The 16,038-nt window shown below is 36.0% G+C and overlaps 1 protein-coding gene across 5 annotated transcripts; it reads right to left on the bottom strand.

The window, feature by feature from the left end:
• Window positions 1-915: 915 nt before the first annotated feature.
• Window positions 916-14,077, bottom strand: LOC104902686 (UDP-glycosyltransferase TURAN). Of its 5 annotated transcripts, none has more exons than XM_010690554.3 (17): window positions 13,924-14,077; window positions 13,663-13,786; window positions 12,886-12,919; window positions 10,650-10,705; window positions 10,428-10,568; window positions 8,291-8,439; window positions 8,115-8,204; window positions 7,957-8,023; window positions 7,807-7,870; window positions 7,619-7,733; window positions 5,214-5,380; window positions 5,012-5,122; window positions 4,842-4,903; window positions 4,626-4,678; window positions 3,915-3,990; window positions 2,038-2,166; window positions 916-1,202 (listed from the first exon to the last, which is right to left on the bottom strand). In XM_010690554.3, exons 2-17 carry the CDS (start codon window positions 13,753-13,755, stop codon window positions 1,179-1,181), a joined length of 1,431 nt encoding a protein of 476 aa, XP_010688856.1. In that variant the 5' UTR covers window positions 13,756-13,786; window positions 13,924-14,077; the 3' UTR covers window positions 916-1,178. The 5 variants fall into 5 exon arrangements, with proteins under 5 accessions (XP_010688856.1, XP_010688857.1, XP_010688855.1 ...); XM_010690555.4 differs by having other exon boundaries at window positions 7,619-7,712; window positions 13,898-14,075; XM_010690553.4 differs by having other exon boundaries at window positions 13,898-14,074.
• Window positions 14,078-16,038: the final 1,961 nt, after the last annotated feature.

Raw genomic sequence — 16,038 nt, 5'->3', positions numbered from 1 at the left:
AAATACATAATTAGAGATATTATTACTCAAAGTTTTACATCGATAAATGTGAAAAGTCAACGGGTAAACTAATAAAGGACGGAGGTAGTATTATCCGAGATTATGAGTCAAACATTTCATTCTTAAATGTAACATTTGAGTCATAATTGATAGTTTCAAAGTTACTTGAGTGACTACTTCCACCTTGTTATCATTCTCATTACCTGTTGCACAATTGTTATCCTTCATACCCCTTTATTGATCAGATCGTCAAATGGAGCCTGCTGGTGTGACTCTTCATTTTGTTGCCCAACAGTTGCAACATACTCCCTCCATTTCATATTAATTTGCTTGCTTCACTTTGGGGGAGAACCAAGGAGGAAATACAAAAGTATAAGAGAGAAACAAAAGAGTGGGTTAAAAAATTAAAAAGTGAATGACATGGGTGGAAAAAGAGGAGAATGTAGATGTGATATGTTACCAAATATAGAAAAAGTAACAATGTGTAGATTAAAAATAAACGGACTATAAAGGAAAGTGTGTAAATAAAAAAAAAAAACGAAGGGAGTATTTCATTACTCCTTTATCTCTTGGTTCATCTCCTTATTTGAACTTATGATACCTAATGATCTTGTAGCACTTGTTTTTGCACTGACCCTTCATACCTTAATGATCACATTTCTTTCCCTCCTTGTCCATTCTCAATTTATTGTTCATTCCACTTTCTGATTTGACTAATTTTGTGATCAAAGATCAAGTCTTTGTTGGGTTTTAGACACCCAAATTTTCTGTATATTGTCTCTCTTGAGGCTGCACATTTCTTGTGTAATTTCTTAACCTAGCTGAGATGTTATTTACATATATACATAATCGTGTGCAAGTATCACAAAAATCAAGCATAAACGTAAGAAATGCGAGCCCGCACGAGAACAAGCATGTTGGTTAGAAGCTTTACTAAACCAAAAGTCTCATCAAAATTTGGTGTCATCTGAAGGGGATACAAAACTGCTTTAAAGCAATAATACTATTTTTACAGCATAATAGATGATTAACCTTTCATACGATGGTCATGATTGGTAACTATTGCAACTTTGTTTGTACAAATCCATTAAGAGAAAAAAAAATGTAGCCTGCTAGCAAGAATACCATTGTATGATTAGACACAGATAACTACCAGGCCAAATCAGAGAATATGAAGATCAACTAGAATTCCGAGATATAACCTGCAATTAATAGAAATTACGATATACATTAGGCCATTAGCATCAAAAGAATTGCAGGGACAATGCTAAACAGATCATGAAATTATCAATGTAATGACAGAAAAGATGCAGGAACAAAGATGACAGTCACATCAACTCCGAGTAGATGACAGAAGGTTACACGAAAAAAAGGATAATTTGTCAAAAGATTCCCTTTTATATACCACTTTTTGTAAGATTTGGCAACTTAGGACCCTAAATTTTTGCGAGATACAACTTTACCTTATTTTCAGGCATTGGCCCACATTTTTCCGGTATTGACCCACCAATTTTCAGGTTTTTTATCAACCACTTTTTCTATCGATGCCGCATGTGCATCAGGTTTTTTCTTTTCCTTTCCATTTTTCACTACAAAAGAGTGTAAAAGCCCAATGCACGTTTTTAGCACATGGGGAGATTTAAGTGGGTCAACACTGGAAACCGGTGGGTCAACGTCGGAAAATAGGGTAAAGTTGTTTCTCGCAAAAAAAAAAAATCTAAGGTGCTAAGTTGGGAGAAAACTGATAAAAGGTTGTTTCTCCCGAAAAGTGGTATATAAAAGGTCTATTCTAACAAATTTTCCAAAGACGAAAATAAAATAAAACACAACTAATTGAACATTAGGTAGTCATACCAAGTTAAAAAGAAAAGGTACATCAAACATCAATACTAAACACATTCCAAACTTTCCTTCAAGAATGCAATCTAAAATATTTGACACCTTTTAGATTTGCCCATAAGTTAGCGCACTGCTTAGAAAGAAGGAAAACCATAATGGAGCTAATATATGGGTGAACCAGAGAAAAAAAATACATGCCTCTAATACTAATGGTTTGGCATGCTCCTCCCACTCAGTAGCCCAAGCAGCTGAAGACCTTTCTTCTAGTGTGCCATTTCTCAGTGATGCGAGCACATTGCATGCATTAGGGAAACCCTTGAAAAGCATCTACATCAAGTAAATAGATTAGATTTCTAATATAAATGAGTCAATTCTAAGCAGGAAACCAGACATATAATCATATAAGATGACAAAAACATCCACAATACAGAGATATAGGCAAGGTTGTAGCCTGCTGGTAGGCGGTACGATGAGAACTTAAATAGCAGAAATTAACAGTAACTTTGGGGCATACAAGCCTAATTACATGCCAAAATCAGTGTCAATATTCCTGAAAGTAACAGATTCCATTATTAAATATTAAACTAAAATATGTGGTAGGTTATATATACTTGAGATAATTTTTGTCTTATTGTCTAGGCAGTAATATGCAGCAACTAGATATTTAGATTCATCAACTTTTTGATCCATCACTCGGTATGTATAGAAAGTTTAATAGTATATTTGACTGTGACCAAAAATTGCTGCCTACAGTTTCAGAAGAAAGCAACAACTTTTGAGGGATACCATCATGTATTGGAAAGATCTTAAAAGCAGTAATAGCACTCAAATGAAAGGTGCATGCAGCTGATCGCAAAAACAGATAAATCAGAGAAAGATGCAAACACATCAGAAGGAAGAAACCATATTGATCCTAGTAGCGATGGGCTTCCATAAGCCGGCCCTTAGGCCAACCTCAATTTGACCCCATACCTGAAGGAGAGACCAGATATATTATAGGATAATCATAAACAATCGAGAAAAGGAAACCTTCCCCAAGTTCCATCCCAACCCTAAAACCCTAAATGCAATCAACATCTTAACCTAAGAGATAACTCAAAAGATTGTCCACCACTACAAAGAAAAGAATCAAATACAGGGATCCTGTGCATCAAACCACTTGTAGAGTTGTAGTACCCAAGATCCTAATGAAGAGCCCATTAACTAAAAACATAAAGCATATATAATCCTGAACTCTATTTCTCTACATTACAAAAGAGCACTCTAACTCAGTGACAAACTTTCTCAAAAATCTGGCTGAACTTTGACAAAGAATACTCATTTTACCAATTTACTCTAGCTGAACTTTGATATATACAGCTATGTCTTTTTGCAGCTTTTTCAGCCAGGATCTATTACAAAGACACAGCTTATTCTAAAGATATTTGTGGCGTTCCTAAAAACCATACAGAATAGCTTTCATGTTTTTACTAAAGAGAGTCAGCGGTCTGAATTGCTCAGAAAAGATTGGAAGTCGAAATCAGACAGAGTTGAAATAAATACATCATCTTGACGCAATTCTACTGGTATCTGGGCCACAAAACAGCAAATTCGAGGAATTCTAGCCACTTGAATGTGGCTTATTCTCTGCTGAAGGCATTCCATAGTGCCCTTCACTTCTGAAGCAGAGAAGCTTCAGAGTTGCTAGGTTCCAAAATCTTGTTACAAATGTCATGGGATATGCTCTAATATGCGTTATATATAACCAGAATTGAGAATCCTGTGAGGAGTCTGCCCTTGATTGAGGGGAACAGGAAAATCTTAAGGAGTGCATGAAATAAAGATAATAGCAACAGAGGTTTCAATTTGTAGTTTAATTAACAGAGCAAACCAGGTGATTATGAGATATCACGAGGCTATATCCCAGAACCTAATAAAAAAGAAAAGAAGACATTCCAATATTGCAAAAATTCAAATAGCCCAGATCCAATCAATGAGACAAGCAATACATGTCTATCAAACACAAAAAAAAAAACCCTATAGAAACTATCCAATAGCCAAAACATGAACAAATTTTAAAATTCAAGAGGCCTTACCAAGAGCTGATCTGCAAGTTCTGAAGAGGATGAGAAAAGAAGACCATTCCTTTCAACTTTGACAAGCTCCTCAATACTATATATACATAAAAAAAATCACCCAATTAAACTCTCAAAATTAAGAAATGGACATAATCAAAGCGTTTCGAAAATCATGATGCTCCATAATTAAATCATAATTAAGAGCATAAAATATGGGGGAAAAAATACAAAAGGAGATATTTTCATTGAGGTACCCTGAAGTTTGGTCTACTGTCACTGAGGTAGACTCTATATTGACTTTACACTTGAAGTTGGAGGAACCCTGAATTATATAATATACACCCTGTCCCATCCATGGCATGTTTTTTGTCAGGTAATTAACATCTCAACGTGTTCAACTAATGACCATTTTTTACCCTAATAAAGTATATCTCCCAACTCCAGCAACTTCTCATATTTTTTACTAACAAAAACATCACCAGGAAACAAGTACATTCAAGGAAGTCGGCATCATATGAGCTTCCAATGGCAATAATAGGTCTCTGCTAGTGCAAAATGGACCTTAATGAATATATATATTCAAGTTCAGCTATCTAAAAGTATGTAGTCAAAGTTGAAGCACCTTACTAAAGCATAACAAACCTTAAGGTACCCCACTTATTTTTGCTAAAAAAAAATGATGGAGCATATCTTGTTGAAACACCAAATGAGAAGAACTGAAGAGTTTACCATGAGTAAGATGCAGCACAAACTGGTAAGCCACAACCAAACATGTCAACAACCTGGCACTCGAAATCATGAAACATATTATTAATCAAAAATTCTAAAGCGGACACACATTCTTGTTTCATATGACATATCTCTATAACTACGGAAAATAAAATAATAGTAAAAGAACATTTGGTTCATCATATGCACGAATTTAATATTATCACCACCTAATACCTTCATTGGAAGATCCAATCCAGATGAGGAAGTATGCAGACAAACCCCCAGGTCAGCTGACCCTGTAAACAACCACAAATAATAAAAAACCTCCACCTTCACCTTTTCTAAGAAAATAAATAGATAAACAGAAGTGAGGAAGATCATTCAACGGAAACCAGCAATATTACCAAGAAGGGAGGGATAATCTTCAGCTGACAGCCACATTGTTCGGAAAGCCACACGCTTGAGATGTAAGTTCTTAATTTTTTGTTCATATTTTTCTTTTTCAGGGCCTTTTCCTGCAATCTAAAGATTATCAAAATTCCAGTTTCCTTGCTAGCATCTTAAGCAATAGATTAAAAAACATAAATATGTGTAGACAACAAGCACCTGTTATTACAAATAACAACCTAGGATATATGTTCTGTTTCCCATTGTTCATTTCATCCCAAAGGACCTCTTCCTTGACAGAATCATCCTCATTTAAGATTGCTGCCACACGTCTGTCATACATGACTGCCGCCTCCAAAAGGATACCAAAATCTTCATCTGGTGTCCTAACAGTAAAGTTATAAGTTGATCATTCTCAAACTAAGGGGGTGTTTTTCGATATATAGCATTTAAAGGTTTCAGCTATCTCTTTTAGAACTTTGGTGAATAGCATATAGTGGATTGTTGGATCAGCATTTTGAACCTAAAATGCCAATCTGCAGCATGCGATCGAAAACAACATTTTGCATTGTAAGAAAATAAATTTACCCCTACTAAACAATATAGCAAATATTAAAAGCAACTATTAATACTATAAGTATTGAAAATTGATATGAATAATAAATAATTATGACACCACCAATAAAATAACATCACAATAATTGTAATTATAATAATAGTAATAGGAGGAGGTAGAGTAGACAATATTAATAATCTCCTATTTTATAACATTGATCTACTAGAATCAAATATATTACTAGAGCATTTGACCATTAAGAATTATTCCACACCCTTATATGTGATTATACATGTTCAAACTACTAACTGTTGACAATTAGTTTACCAATAAAAACTTCTACGAAGTGGGTATTTTACCCTGCTATTCATCTGATAACTGCCAAATAAAAATGCTAACAGCCAAAATAAAGCCTACAGCTTGAATTTCAGCATCCCCTGTGATAACCTCTAAGATCATAATGGCACATTGTTGTTTGTCAAACACATCTCAAGACCACTTACAAAACTACTGCAACTAACGTGAAACACAATCTCAAAAAGTAATAACTTTCAAGCAGTAAAATATGTCGATCAGGTAACTCAAGGAAAACTTCATTAAAGCAGATATAAAGTGAGATCTAGAACCTTTGGCAGGAATCTAAACACTAGTGTCCAATGTTGGGATGAAGATCACTACAAACTAATAAAGAACTATCCAACATGACAACCACGAATATATGCATGTATTTGTAATGCAGTAAGCACATACAAAAGACTTTTTAAGATTGGATATATGTTTCATGAGTGTTTTCCCCCCACACCCATATCCAATCTTAAGATGTGGCCCCATGTTTACATGCCTAGACACCTGCACCAGTGTATGATTATATTTTTAACTTAAATAAGCTCCAACTATGTTAGAAGTCGAATATAAGAAATATTACAATGAATGCAAATGGGATTTGTATCCTTTTCATCTTTAATAATCACTCTCGAGTCTCGTGTATATCCTGATTTTGACTCCATTCCTTGTCCTCACCAAAAAATAAGTATCTAGAAAATATTATGTCTCCAGATGTGATCTTTAAAGAGGATTTGTCTGAGGATCATGTTCTACGTAACTGCTACTAGGCAAGGGATCTGTGGGAGAGTGTTGGTGCTGAATATTTGTGTGAAGATGCACCCAATTTCACAGAACGGTGGCATGGACTTTCTAAGCTTTTCACGTGAAAGACAAGAAGTTTATATTAAGATGACATGGCAAGCTTTTCTAAGCTTTTTACAAAGGCAACCGAAGCTAGGTGGACGGCAAAATGGCTGGTAGAGAGAGGGTGTGATGTTGTAGTTTTTCAGGGTGATGCTCAAGCCATTGTCCATGCTCTAGTAGGCTACGCTCAGCGAGGACTGAGGAGGTTAAGTTCGACTGTTGACTGACGATTTTTAGCTATGCTATCTTCTTTTGGTTCTGTTTCTTCTGCTTGTTGCTTTCATGAACGTAATTCCATAGTCATTATGTTGCTTGAATGTGCAATAGCTACCGAACCGATGAGGTGTGGCATGATGGAGGCTCATCTTGGATTTTTGACTTCATTGCTACACTTTATCCAAACTATTATAATGATGATAGTCTCTCGTTTTACCTCAAAAACACAATTATTAAAAGGTTCTACTTTGAAATAGTTGAAAATATCAGGTTTTTTGAATTGCTGAGCTTCAGGTTCCTTGAAAAATTACCCCCCCCCCCTTTTGGGGGCAGGACTATGTTCAAATTCAAAGCTTCGCCACCATTCCCACTATTAAGGAGCTCCATTATCAAAAGCTCTGATGAAACTCACAGCAGACCAGGACATAAAGTTCAAGAAATATCCATGAAAATCATCAAAATCTCCGGCAGTCCCAGGAGATTATTCACTTTGGAGAAAACAGACGAATGGTTACTCTATTGCCAATTTTTTGTATAGTAGTCCATATAAGAAATGTAATCTCTACCAACCGCACGCAGCAAACAAAGAGAAAAACGTATATGACAGTTGTAGCACAGCACATCATCCAAATAAAATAAAATAAAAGTTGCAGATTCAGCTCACCAGCTTGTACTACTAACAACAAGTGCTGGCCTGATTGACTTTGCAATGACACCATCTTCAGAAATGGTAGTAATTAGACTATCGTTTGGGTCATCTGTCCTCATATGTTTGCTTCCTGAAGATGTAGGCAGCTTAAAAGTTGTTTATGTCACCTAAATTATGCAAGAAAATCGGAATCTGCATCTTACCATGACTGATACAATCTCCAATTCCCTCAGAGTGTCTAAGCTCTTTGTTCAATTTAAGAAACAGCTGTACCCATTCAGAAAATATCAAATTATACAAATAGATACAAATTGCAAAAGCATAGGCTGAATTAAAAGAAGAAGCTAGCTCACCCTATGTTTCTCCTCCATTGAAGCAGGATGAAAAAATTCCGGAGGCTGATCATACAGCACGGTGGCTCTATATCCAATAGAGGTAAATTATTAAATTACTGAGGAAACATGCAGTCTTATCAGCAAAAGGGCTGCAATATATCAACTGAAACACTCACCTAGTTCCCCAGTTCTGAGCTAATTCATGCTGCATGGCCTTTGTCACACAAAGAGAGCCATCTGCCAGCTGTCCATAATGCTTCTCAAACCTTAAAGATAAGATGATCATAAGTCATATGCCAAAATAAAGATAGCAAGAGCATGCATGAAAACAGCCAAGCTTTTAAAAAGATACCAACGGTATACTGCCACAAAGCGGCTTCCTCTACCAAGAGACAGCCCCAGTAGCGTATATCCAAAATTATGCCAATCCACTATGAATGCTGAATGCCTGATCCAGCTTGCCCACTTTACAGCCACCAAGGTTGGTACAGACGGTGGATTCTTTGCAAATCAGAAAAAAAAGAAACAATTATTCAACAGTGAAACATAGCCAAAATAACCAAGAAAGTTTCTTAAGTGTAGGGTTCGTCTAGTATCAGTTTGAGTTTTTCAAATTTTTAAACCTCACATGAACAATGCTTATTTTTCTGGCTATCTGTCTTTTTTACCATTTTGTAGGTGAAGATATGACATATATGGTTCAATACTTAACAAGAAAAATTCTAATAATTAATTTGTTTTGGATAAAAAAACTATCTATTTACAAAAAAGAAAGCACGTCGACCCCGTGTTGAAGTTTTTGAGGATGATTATTAGGATCTCTTAGACTCTTACAATCGAGAGTCTCACCCCTTCGTGGGAACAGGTTGTATTTTTACCATCACTTTAGGCTGATGGGGATTTCCCTATTGTGATTAAGACTTTGGCATTGTGTGGTTGTTATTGTGGGCTTTCTCTAGTCCATCTTGTTTAAATGTAGCTTGTTATATGAGTTTTTAACAACTAAAAACTAAAGGTCAACAACTTGTTAATAATAATAATAATTACTCCCTTTGTTCCTTTTTGTTCTTCCTATTTGGAATCTTTTTTAAGACACAAAAAAGTCAAAGCGGGAAGAACATGTTGAAATGGAGGGAGTACATTATAATGGCAAAATACCCTCTGCGTTGCTAGTGGCTAACTCTGAGGGAAACACATTTAAAAGCTATCTTAATTACTGCCGAATTACTAGCCCTCTATGGCTCTACCTTAAAGTCCGCAATGTTACATAAAAGCACTAAGCTCCGGGGAAGCTGAGCTAGAAAGATGCTCAAAAGCATATTTCGTCTATGAAAGAAATCCTTATCTATAATGTTATACACAGTAGCAGTGACACCAAATGTCTGAAGAAAAGAATTGCAAGAAAAGACACCTCAACAATTCCCCACCAAACCCTATCAGAATCATCTAAGGACAAGTCAAACCCCAAAACTACACTATAAGGTTCCCCACTTCCTGTGGGTGTCCCTAAAATGGAAATTCCAACAAAAATAAGCTTTCACTGTCTAGGTGTTTAGGTTGTTGGGTATGGTGTGGAGATGGTAAAAGGAAGACGTTGCGTTGAAGGTGAAGCCGAGGTGTATTTTATGAGGTGTGTGTGTGGAGTGTCGTGCATCAAGCATCAGCCAGACGATGGCAAGGTGATGTAGCATAGAGTCTAGTGATCAATAGCAATCATTGGCGACAAAGGCCAGCAGCCCGCAGGTTTTGGCGAGGCTGCCTCCACCCAGAGCTCTTGTCGCTTTCCCAGCCAGCTTGTTACTGCCAGCCTGCAGGGCATCCCCGCGCCCGAAGGTTGTGACGTTGCAGCCCGCAGCAAAGCTTCCTGCGCCCGCGGAAAGTACCGCCTCTTTCCTTCTTGTCACAGCTTTGGTTTTTCTTTGTTAATTTGATTTCCTTGTTTGACTAGGTTTCCTAATTAATATCCCTAGTATAAATATGTTTGAGGCCATTATTATTTTATTATGCCATGATAAGTGAGATTATTATTATTAGATGTAAAGAGACTCCTAAAGAAGGATTAGAGAGTTTAGAGAGATTAAGAATTCTCCTTGTATCATCATCTCATATTCACAAGTCCTAGTTAAGGTTTTCTCCCTATTCAAGGGTTTCCACATTAAATTTTGTGTGTTCTTTATTGCTTTAATTTCTTTTTTCCTTCATATATTATGCTTCAATTGCCTGATTTGTTAGCGCCTGGAGACGTATTCCTAACATACATATTTTCAATCATGCAAAGGAATAACTTATCTGGTTGCAGGTCAGCCAAATTCCTTACAAGTAAAAGACAAACTCTAAAGCATACACACTGCCAAAGATGAAATTCATATCAAGTAAAGAGAGCTCTAAATAGTCTTAATTAACCAAAGTTGATCTACAATAAGCACAGAAAATAATTGCATCAGCTTCAACCAAAATATTAGTGCAAATAACTTTGGTGTCTGGCTCACCTGAACTAAGAAAACATCTGGAGCTGGAATTTTGACACAAAGATGCCAAAGGAGTACAAGGAACTGAAATAGTGGCTTGAGCAGAAGTACTATATATCGAAGTAGCCACGGTAGTTTTTGCATTAATCTAGGCCATTGTGCCTACAAATCAAAATATAAAACATAAGGAAAAGAGGCATTAATATTGACAGACAACTTACAAGCATTTACCAAGGTGGCTACCATTTTGTAGATACAAATGGAAGGATGCTTCAGAATAGCGGCATGTGGATCAGAACCTACGAAAGTTTCAAGTCAACTAAACAGAGACAATAACATTCTCGATCATATCAAACAATATTAACAGCTTCTTGAAGGGGAAGGTAAAGAAGGTGGATGACGCAATGCGTCATCAGAAGTAAAATATATAATAAACTTATTCTGAAGAAATATGTGACATTAACAGATGGCATTCAAGGACAGAAATTAAGAACTTCAGGAAATCAGAAATAAAATTTGCCATGTTTATTTTCAATGCCGATAGGAAAACACACAAAAGGAACATGCGCCTTTCTTTTTCTTCTCTACGGACAGGGGACAAGCTTCTTAGTTCTTTCTCAGCGAGTCAAAGTGTAATGGTAAAATAGACTGAAAAATGATGCTACAAAACCCCCAAGGGCCTTTGTGGCTGGAGATTCCTGCAACTTGTAAGGACCGCTCACCATATGCCGGCAGCCCCTCCATTATATGCTTACAAACAAACCCTATTCCCATTTATTGAATCTTTTAAAGCCTATATGGACTTTGAAAAACATAAGCAAGGATCACCACCTATATAGCTTCAAAAGTGAAGATGGAGGGATAAGATAAGCACCTAGAACTGTGGTCCTACTCAAGCAATTTCAGGCTGGGACTAGCTCAGTTGCGAGTCAAATCCATACTACAGTTGTTTTAGCAAGTCATTTCAAATTTTAGGCCAAAAACTCATGCTCAAAATCCAAGATATTTGGGCGGGGTTTAAATCAGATATTTGATTGGGTCAATATTTATCACATACTTCCTCCACTTCTTTTCAGTTGTAGCATATTCAGTTTTGACACTGTCCACAAATTCCATTTTGACCTTATATCACAAGGAAAAACATAGTCCTAGTGGGATTTTGTTAGACTCGACTCGTTATATAATTCATAATATCAACTTTTTATAATTTTTATTCATACAGAATTAGAGATATTGATGTTCAAAGTTATGCATTGGCAAACTAGACAAGGCCTTTGGGTACAACTTAAATGAATGGATGTAGTATATAAGCACCACATCTTAAGAAGTAGAAAATAAACAAGATCGTACGTTAGAGAACTTAGCCTCCCCATCTGAAAACCATCTAACATACGCTCTCCTACTTGGCTACTTCAAACCAACACTACCATGCACATAGAGAATGTCTCCCTTTGAACTCCCTTCCAACTAAATCGTCCAGCTCTTGTAAAACCTTCAATATTTCCCACAGCAGCTGAATCAGCAATACTAGTTAACCCTCACAGAAATTATGTCCAAAATAATCCTCATATCTCCCTTAATCATAAATTGAATATTGACCCCTACAGGAAATCACAAAAAAAAAATTGTGAAGGTTTCTACTAAAAATCTGACTTGCAACTTTCTTCCCAAGCAAGGTAGTGTGCAAATCCCTTAACAAATCAAACCAAATCTGCATAGCATCTGACAATGATAACCATCCTATTCCATTAGAACCTTCCATGAAATTAGACCCCATATCGAGCACTTCTGGAACAACTCTAATATCAAGAAACACATATTTATGTTTCAGCTTATGGAAAGAGTACATAAGTATCTTCGCTTTCCACTAAAATTCAGATGCAACCTATCCTTTAATCCTATAAATATGGAAGATCTTTCACCAACCAATATGATTAAATAAAATCTAAAAATTAAATCACAAATCTTCCAGCTACCATTTGGGGTTTGCAATATGGAAGACGTTATCAAGAACTTTCTAAATTTTCTACAAGGTCTTAGATGAGTTCCAAAGAGAAAAAGAGTCGCATTTTTTTTAACTTAATAGAATTAACACTGGTTCACTTGTCTAATTAAAGCCTTGGCATGTTCATTTATCATCAAGCAAACTACACTTGTACCCCAGGCGCCCAAATGCCCAATGGAGCTCAGATGCTTTTTTTCAAACGGAATCGGCTGTATGAGTCAAGATTTTATCTCTAGTGGTCATTTACGGAAACTAATTAGTTAGTATCAATAATGTCAAACTAGCGTGTCTAAAGCCGAAAAGCTGAAGAGAAATTTGAAAATTTAAGAGAGAACATGAGTGTTTGAAGCAATTACTATCGGTACTTTGCCAAACGCACATGAAACCATGCAAAGCACTGGATGCAAACTATCTACAAAAAAAAGAAAAAAAAAAACAGAAACCACAAAAACAAAGAGCATTTGCCAATCATACCTCCATATGCAACAATGTCTACCTTCAGAGATGCCTATGAAAACAAAAGGAATGTGTCAACCAAATAAACTTATCAAAAAAAAAAAAACAAAGGAAAAAAGTATGGTTGACAACAGAGAACTAATTCATGAAAATAGTTCTCTAGCATTACTAGCACATTTTCTAGTTATCATTTAAGAAGATGGTGTGTCCTCTACTTTGCTTTCTACTCTTGTTGTTGCTCCTTCTCAATAAAAAAAAAACATCTTGAAAATAATAATTTGTCCTTCTTCCTTGATTCTTTACTGTGTTGGGTAAACAACAAATATTAACGTGCCTCTCGAAGCAACCGCTCTTGTTCATCACTAAGCCATAACATAGGTTCTTTCCGAGACTTCGGAAATAACTAGTAATGTAATCAAGTAACAAGAACTTAAATTGTATTTCATTTGCAAACTTTAATGTTCTTGACTTATTTGCTCTTCCTATGAGTAAAATCTCTTCCACCTAACCAACCTTCTCCACAATCTTATCTAAACGAAAACACAATTTATCATTCATATGTGAACTTAGCATTACTCCACATTCTCTTCCAACCTAAATCCTAAACCCTAAATCTACTACAGAAGCTAACAATTTTCATAATTCTCTTATATTCTTTTTGCAAATGTAAGTATGGAAACTTATGTAATATAAATAAATCAATAGCTTATCAAATTTCTAAAAATTAATGGAGCAACCTTTTTCCCAATTAGCAAATCTAACTTAAGACCCATAAAAAAAAAAAAAAAAGGTTACCTGGGTAGCAAGTGAAAGGGCATGATATTGCATTCTTGGACTCCGACCTATATCCCCTAATACTACAACTGCTGCTCTACCTCTTTTACCCATCTTCTAATCTTTGATTTATTATCCTGTCAACCTAAAATTACAGAAAATTACCATCATCATCATCATCATCATCATCATCATCATCATCATCTTTAGGAGAAGAAAATAGAATCAAATGAAAGAATGAAACTTTTGCCCAAACCTGAATTGTCCGAAATTATGCCCTACCTTTGCCGGCGAGCAATTCAGGTAGCACTAGGGAAGAGCTGGTGATCTCGGGGGAGGTAGAACGTTAATATCAGATTGTAATTATTTTTATTGATACGCAAGTAAGTAAAGATTTATGTTCAAACTTCATAGATACGTACGTCTTCGACACTCTGAAAAAAAAAAAAAAAAAAAATGAGAATTATATTTTGAGACGGGTGAAGTATTAGAGCATCATTACTCATGAGTGAAAATAAAGATCAAGTTGATGATTGAGAAAGAAATGCTCTTAATCACAATTAATTATGAGGTAAATGGGAGTGAGTGTGATGATCAGGCGTGGGAGTGGGATTCACTGTCTGCGTTTTGCTGCTAGTTCAGCCAAAAAAAATTAAAGGGCTGACACGCTGCAACTGACACGGACAGCTGACACGTTTTGCTGCTGGTTCAGACAAAAAAATCAAAGGGCTGACACGCGTGTCAGCGCCAGTTGCAGCGTGCCATTTGGCGCTCACGAGTCACGACACTTGTTGGCTTTTAATTGGGTAATTAAAATATAACCGTTGTAGATTTTGCAACGGTTATATTTTAAAAATATATAAATAAATAAAAAATTACCAACGGCTCTATTTTTTCGAGATCTATAAATAGAGACCCATTTTGCTATATTTTGGGCACACTTAATTTTCTCCATCTTCACTAATTTCTTCTATTTGTTCTAACTCTTCTTTCATTGCTCTTTATTTTCAAATTCTTATAATTATGGATCCTAATCATTCTAATTATATAAGAAATCAACCCCAAAATCGCTCAAAAAAACAAATGCATAGGCAACAAAATCGCTTATTAGCTCTCAAAATCAGTCAAATTATTGCCAACCTTCTCAAAATCAATGAAAATATCGTCAACCCTCTCAGATAAATACCAATCAAGGGGGGGAAATTCTCAAAATTATTCTCCTCAATATGATAACCTCTACCACAAATCTCCATCTGAAAATGCCAACCTTTCATATCGTCAACTTGATCCTAATTATAGATTTTGTAGATAACTTAATGTGAAAGTATTGGGTCAGACCGTCTGACCCAATACTTTTCCTCGGACGGCAAGTTCTGATGCACAACGACTACAAGGACAATGACTATGTTGACGACGACATCAACAACGTCGACTATGGCGAGGTTGAAGACCAAGCTCAGCAGAATATGACGATTTCTCAGTGTTTGTTTTAGCATCGGATTTAGGAATCGACGCTCAACCTTCCTAAATCATTCTGAAAGAGACAGAGAACCAGCTGAAACTTGACATGATTGTCCTTCTTACTTCGTCCTTAATTAATCATTTGTTATACATTGATGCAACATGTATTGGTTTCTAGTGTGCTGTTTAGGGTATTGGGATTAGAGGGTAAGGAGGGTTGGGGTATTAGGAATAGGGGTATTAGTTATAATAGGAAGGCATGTCATTATTTATGGGTTTAGGCAAGGGAGATTCGGTGGAGGTAGGTGTTTGGGATGTATTATTTTGAGGAGTTGGGGGATTATTTGTGGAGCAAGGAGTATGCTCAAATTCATCATCAAAATTAGGATGCACATTAATGTCACAAGGCACCAAAGTAGTAGGATCAGTATTAACATCCTCCGAAGATAAGAAAGGAAACAAATCCTCAAAAAATTTTACATCACGAGAAATAATGAAAAATTCTGTCGTATCAAGATCAAACAACCTCCGACTACGACTTGCAAATTTGTCCCCTTTAGTCTTATGATTGCTTGCGAAACAAAGACAACCAAAAGTATGAATGGCATCATAGGCAGCTGAAAACCAAATAGTATGTCAAAAGGGGATTAATTGTTTAAGAGAGAGGAAGGGGTACGATTTATCAAGTGAGCAACAGCAAGAATACTTTCACCCCAAAAATAAATAGGAAGATTAGCTTGAAACCTTAAAGCACGCCCAACATTAAGAATAAGTTGATGTTTTCGTTCTACCCGCCCATTTTTTTTGAGGAGTAGCAACACAAGTTGTTTGAAAAGGGATGCCTGAAGCAGAAAAGAAATCAACCAAACAATTAAATTCAGTGCCATTGTCACTTTGAACAACTTTAATTGTTTGAGAAAATTGCCTATCAACAAT

The sequence above is a fragment of the Beta vulgaris genome, chromosome 9 (genome assembly GCF_026745355.1).
Source record: "Beta vulgaris subsp. vulgaris cultivar EL10 chromosome 9, EL10.2, whole genome shotgun sequence".
Taxonomy (NCBI): domain Eukaryota; kingdom Viridiplantae; phylum Streptophyta; class Magnoliopsida; order Caryophyllales; family Amaranthaceae; genus Beta; species Beta vulgaris.
This window is presented reverse-complemented; position numbering and strand designations above follow the sequence as displayed.

Bases quoted from the DNA above. Each gene is read 5' to 3' on its own strand.
- LOC104902686 (XM_010690554.3), bottom strand. From the start codon at position 13,755: ATGGGTAAAAGAGGTAGAGCAGCAGTTGTAGTATTAGGGGATATAGGT. The intron at 8,205-8,290 runs GTATCTTTTTAA...CTTATCTTTAAG, and splicing joins TTTGTGGCAGTATACCGTTG to GTTTGAGAAGCATTATGGAC. The intron at 7,871-7,956 runs GTGAGCTAGCTT...GAATGGGTACAG, and splicing joins CAATGGAGGAGAAACATAGG to CTGTTTCTTAAATTGAACAA.